At 43.6% G+C, this 24,073-nt stretch overlaps 1 protein-coding gene across 1 annotated transcript in view; it reads left to right on the top strand.

The window, feature by feature from the left end:
* The first annotated feature begins 472 nt into the window (after positions 1–472).
* THSD7A (thrombospondin type 1 domain containing 7A) overlaps positions 473–24,073 on the top strand; it is a 353,889-nt gene continuing 330,288 nt past the window's right edge. The window contains exon 1 of the mRNA XM_036760403.1: positions 473–635. Coding sequence (XP_036616298.1) covers positions 473–635 — 163 coding nt within the window. The remainder of the gene's footprint in view (positions 636–24,073) is intronic.

The following is a 24,073-nucleotide window of genomic DNA, read 5'->3' as shown; positions in this document are numbered from 1 at the left end:
CTCAGTCAGCTGGAGCCCCCTGCGGACAGCTGGCTCACTCCCGCTCGGGCTCTCGCTCTCAGCTGAGCGGAGGCTGCCAGGGAGCGCTGGCTGGGAGCGGGGGCGCAGCGGCAGCGGCGGAGGGAAGGACCGCGGCCAGAGGCGCTCCACCACCGGCGGCGGCGGCGGCGGCAGCCCCGGCAACTGCTCCGGCCCCGGCCCGGTTCCCGCCGCTGGACTCTATTGTTCCCGCTGTTTGTTCGGTGCCCTTTCTCCGCTTGCCCTGGGAAGGAAACAATAGCCGAGAGTGGAGCCGGGCTCCTGGCTTTGGAGGCGGCAGAAGCGGCTCTGCGCTCTTGCTCGCCCGGGTCGGGCACAGACATTCCTGACGCTCGGGACCCCTTTTCTCACCCCGCCCCTCCTTTTGCTGCTGCCAGCTCCTCCAAGGCCTCGGATCCTGACCCCAAGCCCGACTCGCAGGAGTGCGGGAGCCATGGGGCATCCGGGAGGGAGGGTGGCCCCCTGCTTCTGCAGGAGAGGAGGCGAGGGGCTTTTACTCTTCGTTCTTTTCCTCGTGCTCATCCTCATCCTTGGGGTCAGTGAGGCTGGGGCTCACACTGGATCGTTGACTTCGCTCCTCTATTTGTGGAAGACTGGTAAGTGCATCGGGGCTACTTTGGGGGAGGTGGGCGGGGGTGCATACTTTGGCACCTTGTGGCTATGCTTGTCCTCTGCCGGGGTCCGGACTATCCCGGATGCGCTCGAGAATTATTCTGCAAATGGAGCTGGAGGTCGGAGAGACCCAAGAGAGGCGTATTTGTTTATCATTGACCTGGGGAAAGGGAGCCCGTCCCCAGAGGAAGTGGGCTGGCTCTTGGGAGTACGGAAGAGCGGGCTCTACTGCAGGTTAATCTGGGCAGTCCCATCCCACTCAGATAAGGAAGCACATCTTTCCTGAAGGGTTGTCTCTTTACTTGTGACTCGTGAAAATTAGCGGTGCCCAGGGCAGAGAGGGGTTCAGCTGGTGCCTGCCCCAGCCCTTTAAGGCTGTTGTCTCCTCTGTGCCCAACCGACCCGTGTGTCTATCCGTTGGGGAGCGGTGGTCTGCTCAGTTCGAATTTGTTAGAAGCAGCCTGTCACATAGGAGTCCATAATGGATGTGAAATAAACCAAGGGACAGTAGCTGGCGGCTGGAGTGGTCCAGAACCCCTGCCTTTTAGGGGGTTCATCAGGCCAAAGCAGGCTTGGCTCTGAGGCTGGCACTGGACGATCAGTGGGCATCCTCCTTGCCCAGGCTGAATTTCTTCTAGAAGAAACTGACCGTCAACACACGACCCAGAGAGGACCTTCCCTGATGGGCCAGTGTGCGGAGGGGTGGGCTTTGTGCAAACCGAATAACAATAATGAGGTTCCAACAAACTGAGATTCTTGGGCTGTCAGCCCAGAGCTGTTTTGTTTTGTTTTTCCAAAAGATGAGAATCCTTCTGCCAAGGGGAAACTTTTGATGTGTTTTAGGATTAGAATCTGCAGGAGATGTTTTTTGTTTGGGGTCGAGAGCCAGGAACAGCCCCTTCCAACCCAAAGTCAGAGACTGAACGACACCTCTTTATTAATAGAAGACTCTAGGAATGAGAGGAAAGAGTATATTCACCCTTAGTTTGAAAAACCAAGTCAGGGAAGGGGGGTCCTTGTTCTAGCTTCAGATGCCCTGGCACCTTGCCACTGAGACGGATCAATTCACAATTACATGGAAATCCTGAATATTTAAAGAAGCTCTAGCACTCCAGCAATGGGGGGGGGGGATGGGGGGAATTAAAGGAAAATGCATTTTAAAACTCCAGAGTCCAGCCATCTCAGGATGCTAACAAGACAGGGGAAGCCTGAATTGAAGAAAAAAATCTGCCTGTCACTACCTTCTTGCAGGTAGCCCCCAAAGCCTTGCTCATGGTTTTGAAGCAGGCCCTTGTGTTCATTTGCTTAATGAACATGGTGTGGGCCAAATGGTCACACTTTAATTGAGCATCAAATTGGGGAGCTTCTCTCCTATTCAAACACAGCCAGAGGCTGTCTTTATAAAAGTTGATGGATGTTACAAACAGGCAGCACATCATCCTCATTGAATCACCATTAGGAAATGCCCTTGAGCATGTGCTCATCTTGGGAGGCAGGTAGGAAGTCAGCTTAAACACCCGTGGTTCCTGCCCTCTTGGTGTTTACATTCTAATGCATGCAGGAGACACCAGCAAGAAAGTCTGTTAAAAGGACAAGTTCACAAACTCACCATGGGTCAATACATATGCCAGGGTCAACAGTGGACCAAAGGAGGGTGGCTTCCTGTTAAAACATATGTATTTATGGTTTAGTAATAAAACCCAGGGGATTGTTCACTGGAGTGGGGTGAAAACTTCCTTTTCATCTTAGAGAAGGTGAGATTCAAAGGGGGGAGGAAACCAAGGCAGTTGGAAAATGAGAATATTTTAAGTCCAGTGATCAGGAAATGTACATGTCCCAGAGTGACCAAAAAGGTCTGGGAGGGCTCCTCTACATTCAAACAGAGCATCCTGAAAGGAATGGGGCCATCACAGAATATCCCATGGCCTGGAGAGTGGAGTGGAATCTGAAGTCAGTAAACTTGATTCTCAAGCATCAGGTTCGAGGAAACGGGCAGAAAGCTCATGTGATGTTGAGGTTAGGACACTGAGCTGAGCTCTGGAGGACATAGGGAGAATCATTCCCTACCTTCAAGGAGTTTGTGGTCTAGTTAGGGAGAGGAGCTTATGTGCCAAAGTTTACAGTTCAAAACAGGATGTGGGAAGGGGATAAGAGAACACAGAACTAAGGGAATTCCCAGACAGAAGAGATAATTTCCAACTCAGGGAATCAGAGAAGGCTTCGTGATGGGGGCAGACTTTGAACTGGATCTTGCTAGATGTGTAAATTTTAAGTGTTCAGAAAGTCAGAATAACATATACATGTGTGTGTGTGTGTGTGTGTGTGTGTGTAGCTAGGGCTTAGGAGGCAGCTCGGTGACTCATTGGAGCACTGGGCCTGAAATCTGGAAGATCTGAGTTCAAATCCGGCCTCAGCCATTTGCTAGTTGTGCGACCCTGGGCAAGTCACTTAACCTCTTTTTGCCTTGATCCACTGAAGAAGGAAATGGCAAATGATTTTAGTATCTTTGCCAAGAAAAGCCCATGGACAGTAGAGTCCATGGGTCACAAAGAGTTGGACACAACTGATCAAAAATAAGCTAGGGTTGGAAGGTTTACTATGATGTGATTTTCAGATGTGCAGCCACGGAAGGAGCATATAATTAAGAACCAGCCCAAGGCACATTGGAGGCCTCACCAATGGCACTGAATGCCACACAAGGCAGTTTATTCTTGATTCCATGAGCAGTGGAGAGCCGGGGCAGGGTTGAAGGCAGAGGAGCACTGGGATCTGGCTTCCCCATGGCACAGTCTCCTTCCTCCAGTGTTAGACTGTTGGCAAACAAACTTTCTCCTGTTTCAAGAAAAACATTTGGGAGTAGATCATGTGAGTGGAGAGTTGAAGGCATATTTGAGACATCTCAGTGAAAGTCTCCACGCTTGGTCAGCTGACCAGATGGTGCGGGGGAGGGGAAATAGGAAGGACAAGTCCAATGTGCCCAAAATGTGAGGGGGCAGGGTCTTTAGGAGGAGGTGGAGGAGCTGAGGCAGAAGATCAGGTTCGAGGGCAAAGATTCTGGTTTGTGACAAGTTCAGTGCGAAGCATCAGTGTAACATTTAGGTCTAAAGCCACATCTAGCCTCAGTTTCTTCATTTATAAAATGGGAGGGGCATTTGGACCAGAGGAACTTTGAGATCTGAGAGCACAAACAGGCCTAGCCCTGATTCTCTCTTCCAAAAACTCACCAGAGTGTGTTAATTACCTGCTCCAGAGAGTTCACTAAGTCCCTGCTGCGTCTAGGATAAGATGTAAGCTTCTCTGTTGGGCAGCTCAAGCCCGGGTCTGCTGGGCTTCCCTTATTCCCTCTCATGCGTCCTACATCTCAGTCAGATTGGACTCCTTGCAATTTCTCCTCTGTGGCATTTTATCTCACAGCAGTCCCCCATGCCTGGCTATAAGGGTGTGCGCCCCATAGGCTTTCTCTAGGAACTCCCCTCCTCCAATCTGGGCCTTGACAGAAGATCAGAGATTTTTAGAGATGGTATTGAGGAGGGAGACACTGCTAGGCCTGGGGGACAAAGGCCCATAGGCAGGAAATGGAATCCTGACTTCTGGGAATAGAAGGCCATCTGGTTTGTGTGGCCCATCTTGAACACTTGAATATTCAGCAGATTTAGGAATTAAATTATTGTTTGACTCCATAACTGATTATTTAAAAATAATTTCCAATTATGTAATGTGTCCAACTAAATTATAATCTTTTGTAGAGAAGAGGAAGATTCTATAGCCCCACTCCCTCACACACCCACATACACACACACACACACACACACACACACACACACACACACGCATGCACGTGCGCGCGCATACACAGTGTCCACACACAGATCCACATACACACATAAACGCATACACAGAGTACAGACACAGACCCACATACACACACACACATACACAGTGTCCACACACAGATCCACATACACACACACATGCATACAGAGTGTGCACACACACAGATCCACATACACGCATACAAGCATACACAGTGTGCACATACAGATCCACATACACACATATATGCATACACAGTGTGCACACACAGATCCACATATACACATACACGCATACACAGTGTGCACACAGATCCACATACACACATGCATACATAGTGTGCACACACACAGATCCACATACACACATACACACATACACAGTGTGCACACAGATCCACATACACACACATGCATACACAGTGTGCACACACAGATCCACATACACGCATACACAGTGTGCACACACAGATCCACATACACACATACACGCATACACAGTGTGCACACAGATCCACATACACACACATGCATACACAGTGTGCACACACACAGATCCACATACACACATACACAGTGTGCACACAGATCCACATACACGCATACACAGTGTGCACACACAGATCCACATACACACACATACACAGTGTGCACACACACAGATCCACATACATGCATATACTGCGTACACACACAGATCCACACGCACACACATACATGCATACACAGCGTACACACACAGATCCACATACACACATACATGCATACACAGTGTACACACACAGATCCACATACACACACATGCATACACAGCGTACACACACCCAGATCCACATACACACATACACGGCGTACACACACAGATCCACCTGCACACATACACACATACATGGCGTACACACACAGATCCACATATACACATACATGCATACATGGCGTACACATACAGATCCACATACACACATACATGCATACACAGTGTGTACACACAGATCCACATACCCACACATGCATACACAATATGCACACACACAGATCCACATACACACATACATGCATACCCAGTGTCCACACACAGATACACATACATGTTTGCATGCACACAACACACAGATTACTTACCTTCGTGTTGGACTTTCAGTGGCGTGGGCCAGGGAAGGTCACAATGACAGAACTGCTGATGCTAAGCCCATGGATGTTCCCTGACAAGTTGAGGACAAACCTACATGGAGAGTCACACCTTTCTTGGTCTCATCAACAGACTTTGCCAAGGATGGTGTTTGGGGATTGAAATTCCCTGAGAGCTCTGAGCACCGTCCTCAAGTCAGTGCAGAAATTGCAGATGTTGCCAGCAAGAGTGTGTGTGTATGTATTATTCATGCATGTATGTGTGTATGTACCCATGTGTGTGTCTGTGTGTGTGTACTTCTTGTGGAGTATGGGGTCACATTTTCAAATGCTCTAGCCAAGGTGCTGAAGCAGAGAAATGAGAAAATTGAGCCCTGTGATTCCAAAGGAGCTGGGCACACCCCATAGGTACCCAGAGATGCAAGGATTCCCTGCCCACACCTGCCACTTAATAAGGGCCTGTTATCTGGTCATTATGAATCAGTGGGTGGTGCACTCTCTGCATCTTCAATCTTCACAAAAAAGCTTCTTACTGAAAGTTTACTGCAGACACTATCTGAATATGTAAGAAATGATCTTTAAATTGACAGGGGATGGTTGGAGGAATATTTTAAAAAGGGAACTTTTCTTCTAAAATACTACGGCCGGATTGCCCTGCATAGGCACTTCATTTCTTGCAGCAGAGACCCACATCCCCTTCAATGGTGCAGTTGACATTTGGAGGTTATATCATATCTAGCACATTTCCTGTTGATGGCCCAGAAGAACCTCAGCAATACCCTCTAAACTTGAGGGTCCACTCAGAGTTCAATGATGAGCAAATCCTGCCAATGCTGTTCTCACAACTCAGGGCAGAAGTACTTCACATATGCAAAGCAGCTGCCTGGGGCCTCCCAAGCTGAAACAATATTGATTTCCAACATGGGAGCCATGGAACAGGGGAGTGTGGCTTCCCTGATAGCACAGGGATATAGATTCATGATCAATTGAGCAGTGGTCCCCCAAGACTATTGACTAAGAAATCGATAACCATCTTGGATAGAAGTCTCTAGTCCTGGGATCAAATCCTGCTCCAGTAGCTTGGATAATGACATGGGTAACATGGTCAGGTATGCAGATGCTATGAGGTTAGTAGAAAGTTCATTCACTGGATGAGCAATGGGCCTGAAAACATCTTTTAAGGATATAATGATGGACATGATTTAATGAGCATCAATACAAAGTCCTCTACTCAGGCTTAAACATTCAACTGCACAACCATAGGACAGTAATAATTCTTTTATTTGTATATAGATTTTTCTGCTTTTCCCACAAAAACCCTGTAAGGTAGGTAGGGGAGGAGGGAAATGTGAATTGATAGCAAGTTATAAGAAAAGTCATTGAGGTTTCAATTGGCTGCAGATTTCTTGAGCGATTAGGTGATGTGGCTATCAAAAAAAATACCAATGGGACTAAACCAAGTGTTCAGAAAAAAGCATAGCAGACCAATTCTGGATCATGTCCGCTTTGGCCACTGTGTTTTGAAAGATAAACAGAGAGAAAGATGTGTATTCAAGTCTTGCCTGACATCAACAATGGGTCACTTAAGGTAGGTCTTAGTGCTCTGGGCAATGCTCTGAGGTTCCAAGTTGCAGAAAAGATGCTGACCTTCATTGTGCATGGAGTTTTCTTATCTGAGATTTCCTGTACCAATGAAATCAGAGGTTCAGTCCCTTTAGACACTGGAGTATTCCAAAAAGCAGAAAGACAGTCTGATGAAAGGAACAAAAAATATTTCCATGAAGAAAAGCTGAAGGCACTGGCAATCATGCTTTCATGTAGAAGAGAGCTTCCAAGGAAGATATTCTCTGTCCCCCAATATCTGAAGGACTCAGTAGGGCAAAAAGGACAGAGCTAGGACCCAAGAGGCAGATTGGAACTCCGTGAAAAGAGGGTCATCCTAGCAGACAGCTGCCACTCACATTTCCTGTGACTGGACGTGTTCATCTTGAAGCTCAGTGGCCACCCCAAAGGAGGGTTTTCAGAGGGACTTTGAGTTGGATTGGGTTAACAGAAAACCTCTGGGGTTCCTTCCAATTCAAAGATTAAATGATTTCAAATAGGACATATATGAGCAAAATCCACCTTGTGCAGGAGATGATGACAACAACTGACATTTGTATAAGGCTCTAGGGTTTGGAAAATGCTTTGCATACATTATTTCATTTACTAAAAATTGAAATGTGTATTCTTCTGGGATGAATGAGGAATCCTTTCTGATCAGCATCCTTCCTCCTATAACACCCACCACCACTACCACCACTACAACATTCCACCAGTAGTTCTGCCCCAGGTAACACTAGCATTAAGTCCAGTTGTATTTGTATTACCAGCATAATTTCTCCATGCTGACCCTCTCCTCCAATACCTCACTGTGGCCTAGAAGTCTCTCAAAGGCTCTTCCAGAGGTGTACAAGCTTAGGAAAATTCTTCCCCCCTGGAAGGACTTCAAAACTAGCTCAGCCCTGGATTATGCATCTTTTGGCCAGGGACCAGACTGGCCAGTGTAGAGCCACCCTTCTCTGGAGGGCTACTCACCAGGGTTATGCTTGAGTCACAGTACCCCAGAAAGACCAGCCATGTTTGCAGGAGCTATCTGTCATGCCTGGCATGCTCTCCTTCTCTCAGGAATCATTAGTCTCCTCCAAAGGTCAGCTTCACTGACACTTCCTACAGGAGACTTTCTTATACACACACACACACACACACACACACACACACACACACACACCCCATTCCATTCCTTGATAGATTGTAAGCTTCTTGGGGACAAGAATCACTTAGGTGTTCTCTTTGCATCTACAAAACCTAGCACATGGTTCAAGAAATAGTTGGCCCTTCACAAATGCTTTCTGATTGGTTGATTGGGGGAGGCAGAGAGGGGTTGTAGGTCACATCTTTGGAGGGATTACCGAGAAGCGTCTACGAAAGATTGAAGGAGGTTCCCGTAAGTGTGATATTAACAAGTTGGTCTTTTAAGTTTGTTTGGTTAGTTAATAATTGAACAAACCTTTTGTTTGTCCTGTGATGCACAAATTAAGACTAGTAATCTCCCCCTGCATGGCCACCCAATCTCAGAACTTGTTCCCTAGACACAAATTTGAGAACCATGGAGGGAAAGCCATTCAGTATAAAGCTTTCTTCTTATCAGAGCCCAACTGCACACACGGGCCATCAAACATACCATGTTCAAGTGTTAAAAATGAAACTTTGTATAGGTCATTGATTCAGAAGGAAGGGAAATTACCCAAGGTCACTAAGCTAGCAAGAGGCAGAGCTGGAATTTGAACTCAGGTCCTCTACTTCCAAATCCAGGCTCTAACCACTGCACCACATGTTGCCTGTGAAGGAGACTTCTTCTCTTGATCTTGTCCTTCATTAGTTTATATCAGGTGGCTGTTCCCATGAACCCTGAAGAGCCTCCAGAATGGGGTGTAAGGTCTGCCATACTTAGGAGCCAGCCTTTCTGACCACCAAAGAGCAGAAAGATCATGGGGACTCCAGCTTGGTTTAAAGTAACTGCCTCTGTCCAAGTCTGACAGGCCCCATCCATGCCCAAGTGGACAGGGATTGGAGGAATCTATAAGTCATAGGGCAAGCATGCATGGCTGCTCAGACACAATCCCCTCCCTGTACTCTAAGGGAAAGGTTTCCTATAGTTTCTCGTCCTTTGGCTAACTTTATGAAAGTAGCTGTTGTTGACTGGAGAGAGTTAATGTTCAGAATAGGCAAGGACAGTCTTTCAACCCAGGCCAATTATGGAGTAGAGATGGAATCAAGGAGTGACCAACTGAGAAAGCACCATGTGGTAGTGCTGAGGTTGGGAGATCCAAGTTCAAATCTTCCCTTTGATGCTGACTAGCGCTGTGGCCAAGAACAAATCTTTCAACCTCTCTGAGATCAGTTTTCTCATCCATAAAATGGGGTTGCAGGGCCTAGAAGGGAGGTCATGGAGTCCAGCCCTTCTTTTAATAATGAAGACATTTTGGAGAGTTGCCTGGGGCCTGGAGGCCCAGCCACAGCATGAGGTTCTATATGAACCAGATTACGATGTAATTTGGAAATGTTTAACAAAATAAATTAAGATAGAACATAGATAATGTTAGCTTATGGTTTTCTTTTTTTTATTATAAATTTTTAATTTTACAGCATTCAGTTCTACATAATTTTGAGCACCAGATTTTCTTCCCTCCCTCCCCCCTCCCTCCCCAAGACAACATGGAATCCCATATAGCTTCCATGTATAACTTTGCATTGAATTAATTTACACACTAGTCAAGTTATGGAGAAGTACTGTGATCAATGAAATGAATCATGCGAAAGAAGAAACAGGACCAAAGAAAAAAAACTAACCCAAAAACAAAAACAAAAGAGAGAAAAGGAAAAAAAAGGCAGTGGGGGTGGGGGGGAAGGCTAGCATGAAGTGTGCCTCAATCTGCATTCATACTTCATAGTTCTTTCTCTGGATGTAGATAGCATTCTCCATCGTGAGTCCTTTGGAGTTGTCTTTGTACCTTGTGTTGCTGAGAAGAGCGAAGTCTGTCAGGGTTGGTCCTCACGGAATCCATATATCTGTGGTTGTGTATAATGTTCTCCTGACTCTGCTCCACTCACTCAGCATTATGTCGTGTAGGTTTTTCCAGGTTGTTATGAAGTCCATATCATCCCCATTTCTTATGGCACAATAATATTCCATTACCTTCATATACCACAGCTTGTTCAGCCATTCCCCAATTGATGGGCATCCCTTTGATTTCCAATTCTTAGCTACCACAAAGAGAGCCGCTATAAATATTTTTGTACATATGGGTCCTTTTCCCGCTTGTGTGATTTCTTTGGGATACAACCCTAGAAGTGGTATTGCTGGGTCAAAGGGTATGAACATTTTTATAGCCCTTTGGGCATAGTTCCAAATTGCTCTCCAAAATGGCTGGATAAGCTCACAACTCCACCAGCAATGTAACAATGTTCCAATTTTCCCACATCCTCTCCAGCATGTATCATTTTCCTGTTTTGTTATTTTAGCCAATCTGACAGGAGAGATGTGGTATCTAAGAGTTGTTTTGATTTGCATTTCTCTAATCAGTAGTGATTTAGAGCATTTTTTCATGTGCCTATAGATAGCTTTAATTTCTTCCTCTGAAAACTGCCTGTTCATATCCTCTGACCATTTCTCAATTGGGGAATGACTTGTATTCCTATATATTTGGCTCAGTTCCCTGTATATTTTACAAATGAGGCCTTTATCAGAGACACTAGTTGTAAAGATTTTCTCCCAATTTTCTGCTTCCCTCCTAATTTTTGTTGCATTGGCTTTTTTTGTACAAAAACATTTCAATTTCACATAATCAAAATTATCAATTTTGCATTTTGTAATGCTCTCTATCTCTTGTTGGGTCATGAATTCTTTTCTTTTCCATAAATCTTATAAGTAAACTATTCCTTGCTCTCCCAAATTACTTATAGTATCAGCCTTTATTCCTAAATCATGAACCCATTTTGACTTTATTTTGGTATATGGTGTAAGATATTGGTCTATGCCCAGTTTCTGTCCTACCGTTTTTCAATTTTCCCAACAGTTTTTGTGAAATAGTGAATTCTTAGCCCAGAAGCTGGCCTCATTTGGTTTTATCAAAGAGTAGATTGCTATAGTTGTTGACTTCTCCATCTTGTGTTCCTATCCTATTCCACTGATCCATAGCTCTGTTTCTTAGCCAGTACCAGGTAGTTTTGATGACTGCTGCTCTATAGTACAGTTTAATATCTGGTATGGCTAGGCCACCTTCCCTAGCATTTCTTTTCATCGATACCTTAGATACTCTAGAGCTCTTGTTCTTCCAGATGAATTTTGTTATTATTTTGTCCAGCTCTGTAAAATAATGTTTTGCTAGTTCAATTGGTATGGCACTGAATAGATAGATTAATTTAGGTAAAATTGTCATTTTTACTCTATTAGCTCAGCCTAACCATGAGCAACTGATATTTTTTCCATTTATTTAGATCTGACTTTATTCGCGTGAAAAGTGTTTCATAATTATGTTCATATAGGCCCTGGGTTTGTCTTGGCAGATAGACTCCCAAATATTTTATAGTGTCTATAGTAACTTTGAATGGAATTTCTCTTTCTATCTCTTGCTGTTGGTCTTTGTTAGTAATGTATAGGAATGCTGAGGATTTATGTGGGTTTATTTTATATCCTGCAACTTTGCTAAAGTTATTTATTATTTCAAGTAGTTTTTCACTTGATTCTCTAGGATTCTCTAGATAAATCATCATATCATCTGCAAAAAGTGATAATTTAGTTTCTTCTTTTCCTATTCTAATTCCTACAATTTCTTTTTCTTCTCTTATTGCTACAGCTAACATTTCTAGTACCAAATTGAATAGTAGGGGTGATAATGGACATCCTTGTTTCACCCCTGATCTTATTGGGAATGCATCTAGCTTATCCCCATTACAAATAATGCTTGTTGATGGCTTTAGGTAGATGCTATTTATAATTTTAAGGAAGGTTCCATTTATTCTTATGCTTTCTAGTGTTTTTAATAGTAATGGGTGTTGTATTTTGTCAAAGGCTTTTTCTGTATCTATTGAGATGATCATATGGTTTCTGCTAGTTTTGTTGTTGATATGGTAAATTATGCTAATAGTTTTCCTAATATTGAACCAGCCTTTCATTCCTGGAATAAATCCTACCTGGTCATAGTGTATTATTCTTGTGATAAGTTGCTGCAATCTTTTTGCTAATATTTTATTTAAAATTTTTGCATCAATATTCATTAGGGAGGTTGGTCTATAATTTTCTTTCTCTGTTTGGACTCTACCTGGTTTGCAAATTAGTACCATATTTGTGTCATAAAAAGAATTTGGTAGGACTCCTTCTTCACCTATTTTCCCAAATAGTCTACAAAGTATAGGAATTAGTTGTTCTTTAAATGTTTGATAGAATTCACATGTAAAACCATCTGGCCCTGGAGATTTTTTCCTAGGGAGTTCATTGATGGCATGCTCAATTTCTTTTTCCGAGATGGGGTTATTTAGAAATTTTACTCCCTTCTCTGTTAGCCTGGGCAGTTTATGTTTTTGTAGATATTCATCCATACCTCTAAGGTTGTCAAATTTATGGGCATACAATTGGGCAAAATAATTCCTAATTATTGTTTTGATTTCCTCTTCATTAGAGGTGAACTCACCCTTTTCATTTTTGATACTGGCAATTTGATTTTCTTCTTTCTTTTTTTTTAATCAAATTGACCAAAGGTTTATCAATTTTATTGGTTTTTTCATAAAACCAGCTCTTTGTTTTATTTATTAATTAAATAGTTTTTATTGTTTCAATTTTATTAATCTCTCCTTTGATTTTCAATATTGATAATTTGGTATTTAATTGGGGGTTTTCAATTTGCTCTTTTTATAGCTTTTTCAGCTGTATGCCCAGATCATTGATCTCCTTTTTCCCTATTTTATTTAAGCATTTAGGGATATAAAACTTCCCCGAAGAACTGCTTTTGCTGCATCCCATAAGTTTTGGTATGTTGTTTCATTATTGTCATTCTCTTGAATGAAGTTATTAATTGTTTCTCTGATTTGTTCTTTGGCCCACTCATTCTTTAGAATTAGATTATTTAGTTTCCAATTAATTTTTAGCTTATTTTTCCATCGTTTTTTGTTACAAATAATTCTTATTGCATCATGATCTGAAAAGCATGCTTTGACTACTTCTGCCTTTCTGCACTGGACTGTGAGGTTTTTATGCCCTAGCACATGGTCAATTTTTGAGTATGTGATGTGTACCACTGAGAAGAAATTATATTCCTTTTTATCCCCATTCAGTTTTCTCCAGACGTCTATCATACCTGACTTTTCTAAAATTCTGTTTACCTCCTTAACTTCTTTCTTAATTATTTTGTGGTTAGATTTATCAAGTTCAGAAAGGGGGAGGTTGAGGTCTCCCAATATTATAGTTTTGCTGTCTATTTCTTCCTGTAACTCCCTTAACCTCTCCTCGAAGAATTTGTATGCCTTACCACTTGGTGCATATATGTTAAACAATGATGTTTCTTCATTGTTTACGGTGCCTTTTAGCAGGATATAATGTCCTTCCTTATCTCTTTTAATTAAATCTATCTTTACTTTTGCTTTCTCTGAGATTAGGATTGCTACACCTGCTTTTTTTACTTTAGCTGAGGCATGATATATTTTACTCCATCCTTTTACCTTTACCCTGTGTGTATCCCCCTGCTTCAAATGTGTTTCTTGTAAACATCATATTGTAAGATTATGGTTTTTAATCCATTCTGGTATCCACTTCTGTTTTATGAGAGTGTTCATCCCCTTCATGTTCAGAGTTATGATTTCTATCTGCGTCTTTTTCTCCATCCTATTTCTTCCTGTTTATGCTTTTATTTCTCTCTTTCCCCTTCTCCTCCTCAACAAAGTTTTGCTTTTGACCGCCGCTTTCCTCAGTTTACTCTCCTTCTTTATTCACCTCCCTTATCTTACCGTTTCCCACTTGCTACGTCTCCCCTCCCTTCTGACCACCCCCTCCCTTTCCCCCCCTTCCCCTCCTACTTCCTGTAGGACAAGTTAGATTTCTAAACTTATCAGGGTATGATATTCCCTTCTTGAACCAGATCAGATGACAGTGAAGCTCAAATACTGCTCTTCCCCCTCCCTTCTTTCCCTCTACTGCAATATGTTTTTGTGCCTCTTCATTTGGTGTAATTTACCCTTTTCTACTACCTCCTTACCTCTTCTCTCATAGCCCTCCCTTTACATCTCTTACTTATGTTTTTTTTATCCTTATATTGCTTATTTTATACAGGCATTCACAATCTATGTGTATCCCTTTCAATCATCATAATAGCTCTACCATTCTTAAGACTGACATATATATCATACATAAGATGATATAATCCTATACAAAGATGCAAATAATTTGCCCTTATTGATTAATAAGGTTTGTGGGGAGTTTTCCCTCTGTTTACCTTTTTATGTCTCTCTTGAGTTTTGTATTTGGAGATCAAATTTTCCATTGAGTTCTGGCCTTTTCATCAAGAAGGTCTGGAATTCCCTCATTTCATTGAATGTCCATCTCCTTGCCTGAAAAATTATGCTTCGTTTTGCTGGGTAGTTGATCCTTGGTTGCAGTCCCAGCTCCTTTGCCCTTCGGAATATCATATTCCAATTTCTCCTGTCTGTTAATGTGGAAGCTGAGAGATCCTGTGTGATCCTGACTGTAGTTCCATGATATTTGAATTGTTTCTTTTTGGCTGATTGAAGTATTTTCTCCTTGACTTTGTAGTTCTGAAATTTGGCTATGATATTTCTTGGTATTTTCAGTTTGGGATCTCTTTCAGGGGGTGATCGGTGAATTCTTTCAATGACTATTTTGCCCTCTGGTTCTAGGACCTCTGGGTAGTTGTCTTTGATAATTTCTTCGAAGATACTGTCAAGGCTCTTTTTTTCATCGTGCATTTCCGGTAGACCAATAATTCTTAAATTGTCTCTCCTGGATCGAATTTCCAGGTCAGTTGTTTACCCAATCAGATATTTCACATTTTTTCCTATTTTTTCATTCTTTACGTTTTGTTTTCCTACTTCTTGGTGCCTCATAGATTCATTAGCTTCCACTTGCTGAACCCTAATTTTTAATGAGTTAGTGTTTTCATTTTGCTTTTGAGTCTCCTTTTCCAATTGGTTGATTTTGCCTCTCAGGGTGTCATTTTCTCTCTTTAGATTCTGTATCTCCATAGCCATTTCACCAATCTTATTCTTTAGGGACTTGATTTCATCTTCTTTTAGCTCCCTAATTTGGTTTTTAAAATCCTCCTTTAGCTCTTCCAGCAATGCTTTTTGGGCTGGAGATCAGTTCACATTACCTTTTGAGGTATCAGACATGTCTATAGTGTCATTGCTGTCCTCTTCCAAATTGGTATTTTGATCATTCCTGTCTCCATAAAAAGAATCTATAGTCCTTGTTTGTGTGTGTGTGTGTGTTTGTGTGTGTGTGTGTGTGTGTGTATGTGTTCTTCTTCATGTTGGTTAGCCTTTTCCTGGCTTTACAACAAATTTCTGCCTTTGGGGGTCAGGGCTCTCTGTCCCAGCTTTCTTATTCTGGGGATTGTGAGTGTAGAATTATAGCCTTCAGTTTCCCGAGGTGTGGGGGAGGGGTCTAGCTCCCTGACGCCTCACTCCCTATGGGTCCTCTCCAGCACTGCTGCTCTTCAGCAATGGTCTCAGCTGTTTGTTGTTTGAGCTGATGTCTGGAACTTCCCCTGGGGGAGCAAGATTACTTCTGGGCTCCTGGTGTTGACCCCTGCCAACTCTGCCCCTCTGGAACTAATGAACTTCTGCTATTTGATCACTGAAGCCCCACTTCTTTCTCCTCTGTTCCAGCATTCTTTTTTTTCCCCCCTGAGGAATTCTCTGGGTGGGGAGGGGAGGGATTATAGCCATTTACCTGGACATTATGTCTCCCAGAAGCCGGGTTTCATTGCTTCGGGCTGCAAGCATCAGGAGTAGGTGTTTTCACAGCCAGTGGCATTGTGCTGCCTCTCCTGGATTCCACAGACTGTCATCCTGTGTTGGGAGGACTGGGGATCTCTGCTGGTTTCGGGCACCCGGCTTTCTCCCAGCCTGTCTCCCACGAGTTTATGGTTTTTTAAGTCAATATGCAGCCTGCAGGGATCTAGCTCTATTTGAGTTTAACTCTAGGCTGAGGAGCTAAGTACACTGCCCAAGGCCCCACTGCCAGAAGGTATATGACTTGGCCACACAAAGGAGTGAGTGTCAAGGCTTGTATCTGAACCCTGACCTTCTGAATGGAGAGCCAGGATTTTCCCATTGCACCAATACCTTCAGAGGGTTGTTGGGAGGAAAATGCCTTGGAGCCTCTCAAGAGATACAGAATGAGATATTGTAAAAGTAAGTCACAGGGAAGTGAAATCCTGACTTCAAGGTTGCTCTTCTCAGGGCCACCGTACTCCTTCCTTCACTTGGCCTTTGGGAGTTTACCTCAGGGTTATTTTACCCAAAGACATTGAAGGATCTGGCTGCTGGGTTTCTGGTAGTGTCCAAAGAGAGAGAGGCTCAGAACATGACTGAGAGCTCCCTTTTCCATTCTCTCTACTCCCCAAGACTTGGGAAGGGGAAGGGGGAGGGGGAGGGGAGAAAGTATCTGGGGTGTGGGAAACCACCTAGTTTGGTAACAAATGATGAGACAGTGCAGTCTGAACAGCCCCACTTAACCTGGCCTTATAGGAGAATGTGCATCTTGTGGGGAGGGCGCATTAGGGCAGTTGGGGGAAATGTGAGGAGCCATACCAAGGTTAGAAGATGAAGCCATCTAGGAGATGCAGATGTTTGGCAGCTGGAGAAGTGAGCTCTCAGCTCCATGGCATGGCTTAATGCAGCTTCCTGGAACAGGGTGGGGATCCAGAGGATTTGAAGGACAGAGTAGGTAGGGCTCCAGGAGGCTGGGCACAGTTTCCTAGCCTCTGAGGACCTAGATCTGGGTCCTGTAGAGGAGCAGCCTGCTGAACCCTACTGGAATGGAGCACCTGGAAGCATGTTATCTGTCCTTGAGAACTTGAGCCAGACCTCTCCACATCACTCTGATTTCATCCACCTCCTTGCCTCAGATCCATCCAGCAAACTGATGAGGTAATTGGGAGAAGCAGCAGTTGTCACATTTTACAGATGAACAAACTGAGTATCAGAAAGGTTAGATGATTCATATTTGACAGTTGAGCAAACTGAGTCATGGCAAGGTTAAAGAGGTTTTGTGCAAAATCATACAGCTAGCTAATAACAGAGCTAGGACTGGAACTGGTGTCCCCTGACTCCACTCAGACACACAGCTTGAAATACCCCAAGAATACGTTCTGCTCCCCAACACATGGTAGCATGTCATCCAGTGACTTCTTCCAGAAGGGATGCTGCCTTTGGCAGTAAAGATGCTGACCATGGCCAAGAAGGGCAAAGCTGGCAGCCCAGTCTCAACTCCCAGCTGCCAAGCAGAAGTGATGACTCTTGGGGCACAGGAGGCTGGGCAGGTAGTGGAACCAATGGGTGCACATTTATTCATGAAATTACTCACAAACATTGAAGCAAATAGGACCTGGGAGCCTCTCCCTTAGGCCTGGGAACAAGGAATGTTCAGCAGACTTGACATCTCAAGCCAAGGGGTGAGAGTGTCCTGTATCCAGGGAGGGTGCTGGGGAAAATCTCCCTCAGCTGTCCTGGAGGCTGCTGAATTTTCTTAAATCTCATCCATCTGCCTGAGCCATGCCTTCTAGCCATCCCATAGGATACTCTCCTTAAGCATAAAGCAGAGTTTCTGAGCCTTAGAGCTGGAAGGGACCCCTGAGGCCATCAAGTCCAGCTAGTGAGGATGCAGTTCCTTCTCTACCACCCCCAGCAGGTGCTCATCCTACCTCCTCTAAAGACCCGAGCCAGGGAGAACCCACTACTGCCTGTGGCAGCCTGTGTCACCTTGGGACGGACTTCAAGCATTGTTCCTTATAGTTAAGCTACAACTGCCTTTTTGTAGCTTCCCCACCCCCCCACCCCCCATTGCTTGTGGTTCTTCTCCTGGGTCAGAACATGCCTGGACCGTCCTCCACAGGTCAGCCCTTCAGACACTTGAAAAGAGCCATCTCGTTCCCCTCGGAGTCATCCATCCTTCAGGTGAAACATCCCCAGTCTCCTCACTCAATGGCCACAGACTCAAGGCCCTTCATTATGCTGATAAGCCTCTTCTGGTGAGCTTCCTAAAATGTGGTGTGAGAAAGGAACGACACATTCTGGATGTCATTTAACTTGATGATATCCAGTGGCTCCCCATGAGCTCCAGGATCCAACAGAAAATCTTCCACTGGGCACTCTTCCCTGCCCGTCTTTCTCATCTCCTTGCGCTCTATTCTTCTCCACAGAGCCTGAGATCCAGGGATGCTGGCCCTGCTGCTGGTCCTCACACAAGGCAAGGCATCTCCTGATTTTGTCCATACCTTTTTACTGAGCTTGCATGCTCTTCCTCCTCACCTCCACCTCCTCATCTCCCTGGCTTCCTTCAGACTCAGCTCAAGCCTCATTTTGTGCAGAAGACTTGACCCAGTCTTCCCCCTGTGAGGGTCTTCCCTCTAAGATTCCCTCCCATTCACGATGCCTCTATTTCGTATGGATGTCTTGTTTGTACAGGGTTTTCCCTATTAAGCTGTGAGCTCCTTGAGATCAGGGCATGTTTTTTTTAATTTTATTTCTTTTGTTTTTACCTTTATTTATATCCCAGTGCTTGGCATAGTGCCTGGTACATGCAATCACTAAATACTTGCCTGATTTATGAAAGCTGAGTGCAGAGGGAACAGCACCTCCCTAGTCCTGGACACCATGACTAATGCCATGATATGTAGCCTAAGGTTGAGTTGGCTGCTTTGGCAGACAGTCAATGCTGCTGATCTGAATCAAACTCCATGGACATCATTAATGTTCCCTAATGCTGTTTTCAGGCATGATTATCTAACCGTACTTATCCATCATGAACTTGTGAAATTAGTTTTTGAACACGAACCTAAGACTTTACTTTTATCTCTGGTTCATCATCATCGTAAATTCAGTGTTTCATCTCAAGACCTTTTTGGATCATGACTCCAACAGTGTTTAGCTAGCTGTGCTCCATTTGCAAATTAAATAAGCCCTCATCCATGCCTTCTTCATCCAGGGCATTGAGAAAAGTGTTAAATAGCTCTGGGCCAAGCCTGGATCCCTGAGGTGCTCCTCTGGAGACCCCCTACCTTGATGACATCAAACCATTAAACTGTGAGAGTTAATATACTCTCTAAATAGCTCAGAACCAGATAGTAATTTCACCCCGGGGAATATCTGGAAGATTCTCCCCATTTGTAAGGCCTTTATATATCATGTGTATTGCAAACATTTACATTTGGGGTAATTACTATATATTATGTTATGTAAACATTTATGATCATACTTCAAAATTCCTTAATTTCATCGGTATAGTTATAAAAAATAAACGGGAATGAGCTGCCTAGAATGAGAATGAATTTCCTGCTCTCTAGCAGTCTTAAAACCAGCAGGCCAGTCACCCACTTGTTGGATTTGTCATAGAGGGGACCCCTGCTGAGAGAGGGGCTGGGCTAGATGACCTCTGGGGTGCCTTCCATTCCCAAGGGCCTGCCATCTCCTTCCCCCTTGATAGATTGCCTCCATCCACACCTTCCTCCACAGTATGTTGGTACCCATCCACATCTCCCCCTGAATGGATTGCTCCCCATCCACACCTTCCCCTGTAGTATGTTGGCACCCATTCACACCTTCTCATCCCATAGGATAGCTGTCTTTCTTGTCAACAGACTCTGCCCTGATGGACTGCAGAGGGGTAGTGGGTCTGGCCATTTCCCTTTTAGAATGTAAGGGCAGGGACTGTTGCAGTGTTTAGGACTATCTGCAGGGTTTAGCAAGTTCCTGGCACACAGGAAGAGCTTGGTGACTTTTTTTCATTCATTCCTTTATCTAGAGTCAGCAAAATTTGGGTTCAGAGCCTGCCCCAAATACTCCTTAGCTGTGTGATCCTGATCAAGTCACTAACCCTCTCTGAGGCTCATTTTTTCATCTTTTACACTAGGGATAGATAACACCTACATGACAAGTAGCATGACAAATATAAGAAAGTAATCATTATGATGGTCCCAACTATTTTGTGATATGTGGCATAATCCTGCTATAATCTGTCTCCCATGCTGAATGCGATGTTATGTAAACTTAAATGTCCTAAGCCACAGAGCCTGTTAAAGTGAACCACCTCGAATCCCATTGGCACTACCCATGGTAAATCCATCTGTTGTTTCACCCCCTGGATAGTCATGGAAATTCCTAAGGATAGGGACTCTAACCTTTTATTAATAATTTCCAAAAAAGCTTGTCACATATTTTCATCCTTAACCCAGCTGAAATCTATCTTTTGTCTTCATTATTAGGCAAAATAAATGAGTATTGATCTGCCCCAGGTCAGGAGTGCCCTTTATAAAGAGATGGCCATGATTTTCACGTAATAGTCAAGAAAGTTCTTGGTATCTCTTGGGGGCTAGGACACACAGTACCTGCTAAGGCCAGTGTTGATCACTTTAGAATAAATATCAACAAAAATCTTCTCATTCCAATCACAAATTCTGTGTGTTTGTGTGTGTGTCTCCTTTTTTCCCTCCTACACTGAGCTGGGGAATCTAGGGGTCCTCTAAGGGGTCTTGAGTTGCCCTGGCTGCTAGGGTTAGGGAAGCTGAGGCATGGTGGACTACAGAACAAGGCTGGAGCTGTGAGTGTGTTGGGGCAGGGGGAAGGGGGAGGGTAGGGCCTCACAGTAGCCATGAGCCAGAGGTTGGTTCTTAGGGCTGCTTCAGGCTGGCAAAGATCTAAGGATTTGGTGGTGCTGAAGGAGGGTCCATCATTGTTGGGACCCACAACTTTTGTTGCAGCCAGATGGTTTAACAGTTGGACCTAAAACACTGGACTACTCCTTGAATGCAGACAGCCCATTACTGTGGCAAAACTCAAAGGGAGGTTTGACATTTTGTTGTGGTGATAAAATATTTTGTGATTTAAAAGTGAGCCTTCTGCTTCTACCTGTCAAGCTGCTCTTAAATGATTTCTGGAATTTGAGGTTATATATAGCTTTGAGAATGAAAGTCTTGGCTCAGGACCCACCTGTTGTAAATCTAACAGGGATCACCTCAGGGATTCATCAGGAATAGCTAAGAAGTTACAGGCATGTTTTCATCAGCTGGCCCAACCTTCATTGAGCGTAAGGAATGGGGGGTTCAGAAGGCTGAGCTAGGACACTTCAAGGAGGTCAGATCTGACTGACCACAGCTCTCATTACCAGTCACTGGTCTGGTTTGGGAATGGGGCAGAACAGCAGCATAAGTCTTAGAAAGACTGGTGCCTATGAACACTGCCAAGTGTCTTGGGGAGGTCACATGACAACACTGGAGTACACCTTCTAGCCTTGGCCTCTGCCTCTCCCCAACAAAAGTCACCACATCTACAGCCTCTCTCACAAAATTCTCTCCCCACCCAGATGAATGTAAGAAACATGGTGATGCTTTCTCATTATCCAACTCCATTGAGTCCTCTGGAGGACCCACTGACTCAGACAACCTATCATTACTTCAAATGTTTCTCATAACACTGACCTTGTGGGGAGCACCTCCAGGACCAACTTTGGAATGTCCAAACTCTTTTCCAAGCAGTTCCTTCTCTTTCTGCCTTCCTGAGGGTTCCTCTCCTGCAAGTACCTACATTGAGACTTTTGTCTGAGCCCTATTAAGGTGAAGCTTATCTTAGCACATCTTGTCTCCACAAAGTAGGTATCTGGGGGCATCTTGCCATTATTTAGGAATGGTGACCAAAAATCTTCAGAATAATGGAAAAGAAAAACAGAAACAGTTGTAAAAAGGGGGAGCAGTGTTTAGACCATGAGGGATTCGGGAACTAGGAGTCAATGACCCCAACTCTAGTGGAACTCAGATGCTGAGTTGGTATGACTGAGTTAATCCTAGGGGTAGACATATCAATTAGGGAATGGCTAAACAAGTTGTGGTATATGATTGTAATGGAATACTATTGTGCTATAAGAAATGATGAGCATGATGGTTTGAGAAAAACCTGTAAAGACTTACATAAACTGATACAGAATGAAGTGAGCAGAACCAGGAGAACATCGCAACAGTACTATTGTATGATGAACAACTGTGACTGACTTAGCTCTTCCCAGCAATACAATGTTCTAAGACAATTCCCAAGGACTCATTGCGGAAAATGCTATCCACCTCCAGAGAAAGAACTGATGTAGTCTGAATGCAGACCAAAGCATACTATTTTTATTTATTGATTTATTTATTTTGATTTGAGTTTTCTTCACAAAACAACTAATATGGAAATATGGTTCACATGACTGCACATGTATAACCTATGTCAGATTGCTTACAGTCTCAGGGAAGAGAGGAGAGAAGGAGAGAATTTGGAACTCAAATTTTAAAAAGAAGAATATTAAAAATTGTTTTTACATTTAATTGGGGAAAAATAAAATATTTTTAAATCCTAAGGTCAGATAGACCAGAGCCAAGAGCAGTGGCTCTGAACCACAATGCAAAGAAGCAGTCAGGAAGTTTGGATGGACATTGCTAAAGTGAAATGAACAACCTGGAGTTTGGGATCTGGGCTGAGATAGGAAACAGGAGGGTATTGGTGATTACACTGAAGAATGCAGGGATCTCAGGATCAAAGGTCACAGGCTGGAATTGTGAACCTGAGGGAGAAAAATGTATCTGACTGTATGTGTTGGAGTTCTAGATTTCCCCTGTGTGCCACCATCCTCATCCTGGCTGGGGCCTGGCATTCCTTGATAGGTGCAATATATCACTATGGTGCATATACTCTCTGTTGGAGCAGATTGACCTCCTTGCGAGTATTCTCTTCCTGTGGCATTCATGCCCATGTCCTTTCACTAAGCTTCCATAGAGATTCTTCTCATTGGTCTGGAGGCCTCCTCGGGGGCTTTGGACATCTCCTGTACACCAGGGAAGCATCCACCCCCTCCCTTTCTTAGCTCCCATTTTCACACACACCATTTCCTGCTCAGACAAGTCATAGATAACCCTTTTAGGTCACTTTGGACACAGTGCCTTTCTTGGTATTGTCATAGCTTGATTATGCCCAATTGGAATCTATTCTATTGCCTTTGGGGTCCTTGTAGTTCTAGCTCTTTGAAGACTGTGGTGGTACAGGATCCATAGCCACAAGTTTTGGTTCACTATCTATCCTTTGTATTTCATAGACTTTTTAGCAATTTATTGGATATGCAATAGTGTCATATTTTGAGGGTGTCTTAATTTGGTAAATAATCTGTAATTGTGCCAATCCCTTGTGCATTTTCCCTCTTCAAAGGAGGAGTCTAGCTTACAGCCTTTTTTGCCTAACCTGGTATCAGACAACTATGCTGGACATCATATTGGTCCCTCAGTATCTACTGTAATGCTGACCTAAAATGTGGTCACTTTCTTTTCATTTTAATTCCTTCTTTCAAATCAGATTTTCCAATAATTCTAGTAGGTTATTAATATAAATCTGACATTCATCTAGATTCTTCAGAGATTCTGACAAATACTTAAAAAGTGTAATGGCCGTAGCTATGGACTGATTACCAAGAGTAAGCTAGAACCACTGAAAGGTTATCATTCTACAATAAAGCTCTCAATCTGAATTTTGTCCATGAGTGCCTGGCAAAAATCACAACCACCAACAATCTGGTGAGATTGAGATTTAAGTATTATATTTGTAAAATCCTAATAGTTTTTATTATATTTAATCTTACTGTCTTTGACTCTGCATATGTTGAGTTGGGAGCAGAGGTGATGGATGTAGCAGAT

The sequence above is a fragment of the Trichosurus vulpecula genome, chromosome 5 (assembly GCF_011100635.1).
Source record: "Trichosurus vulpecula isolate mTriVul1 chromosome 5, mTriVul1.pri, whole genome shotgun sequence".
Lineage (NCBI taxonomy): Eukaryota > Metazoa > Chordata > Mammalia > Diprotodontia > Phalangeridae > Trichosurus > Trichosurus vulpecula.
Note: the sequence above shows the minus strand (reverse complement) of the source record. Positions and strands in the feature narration are given on the sequence as shown.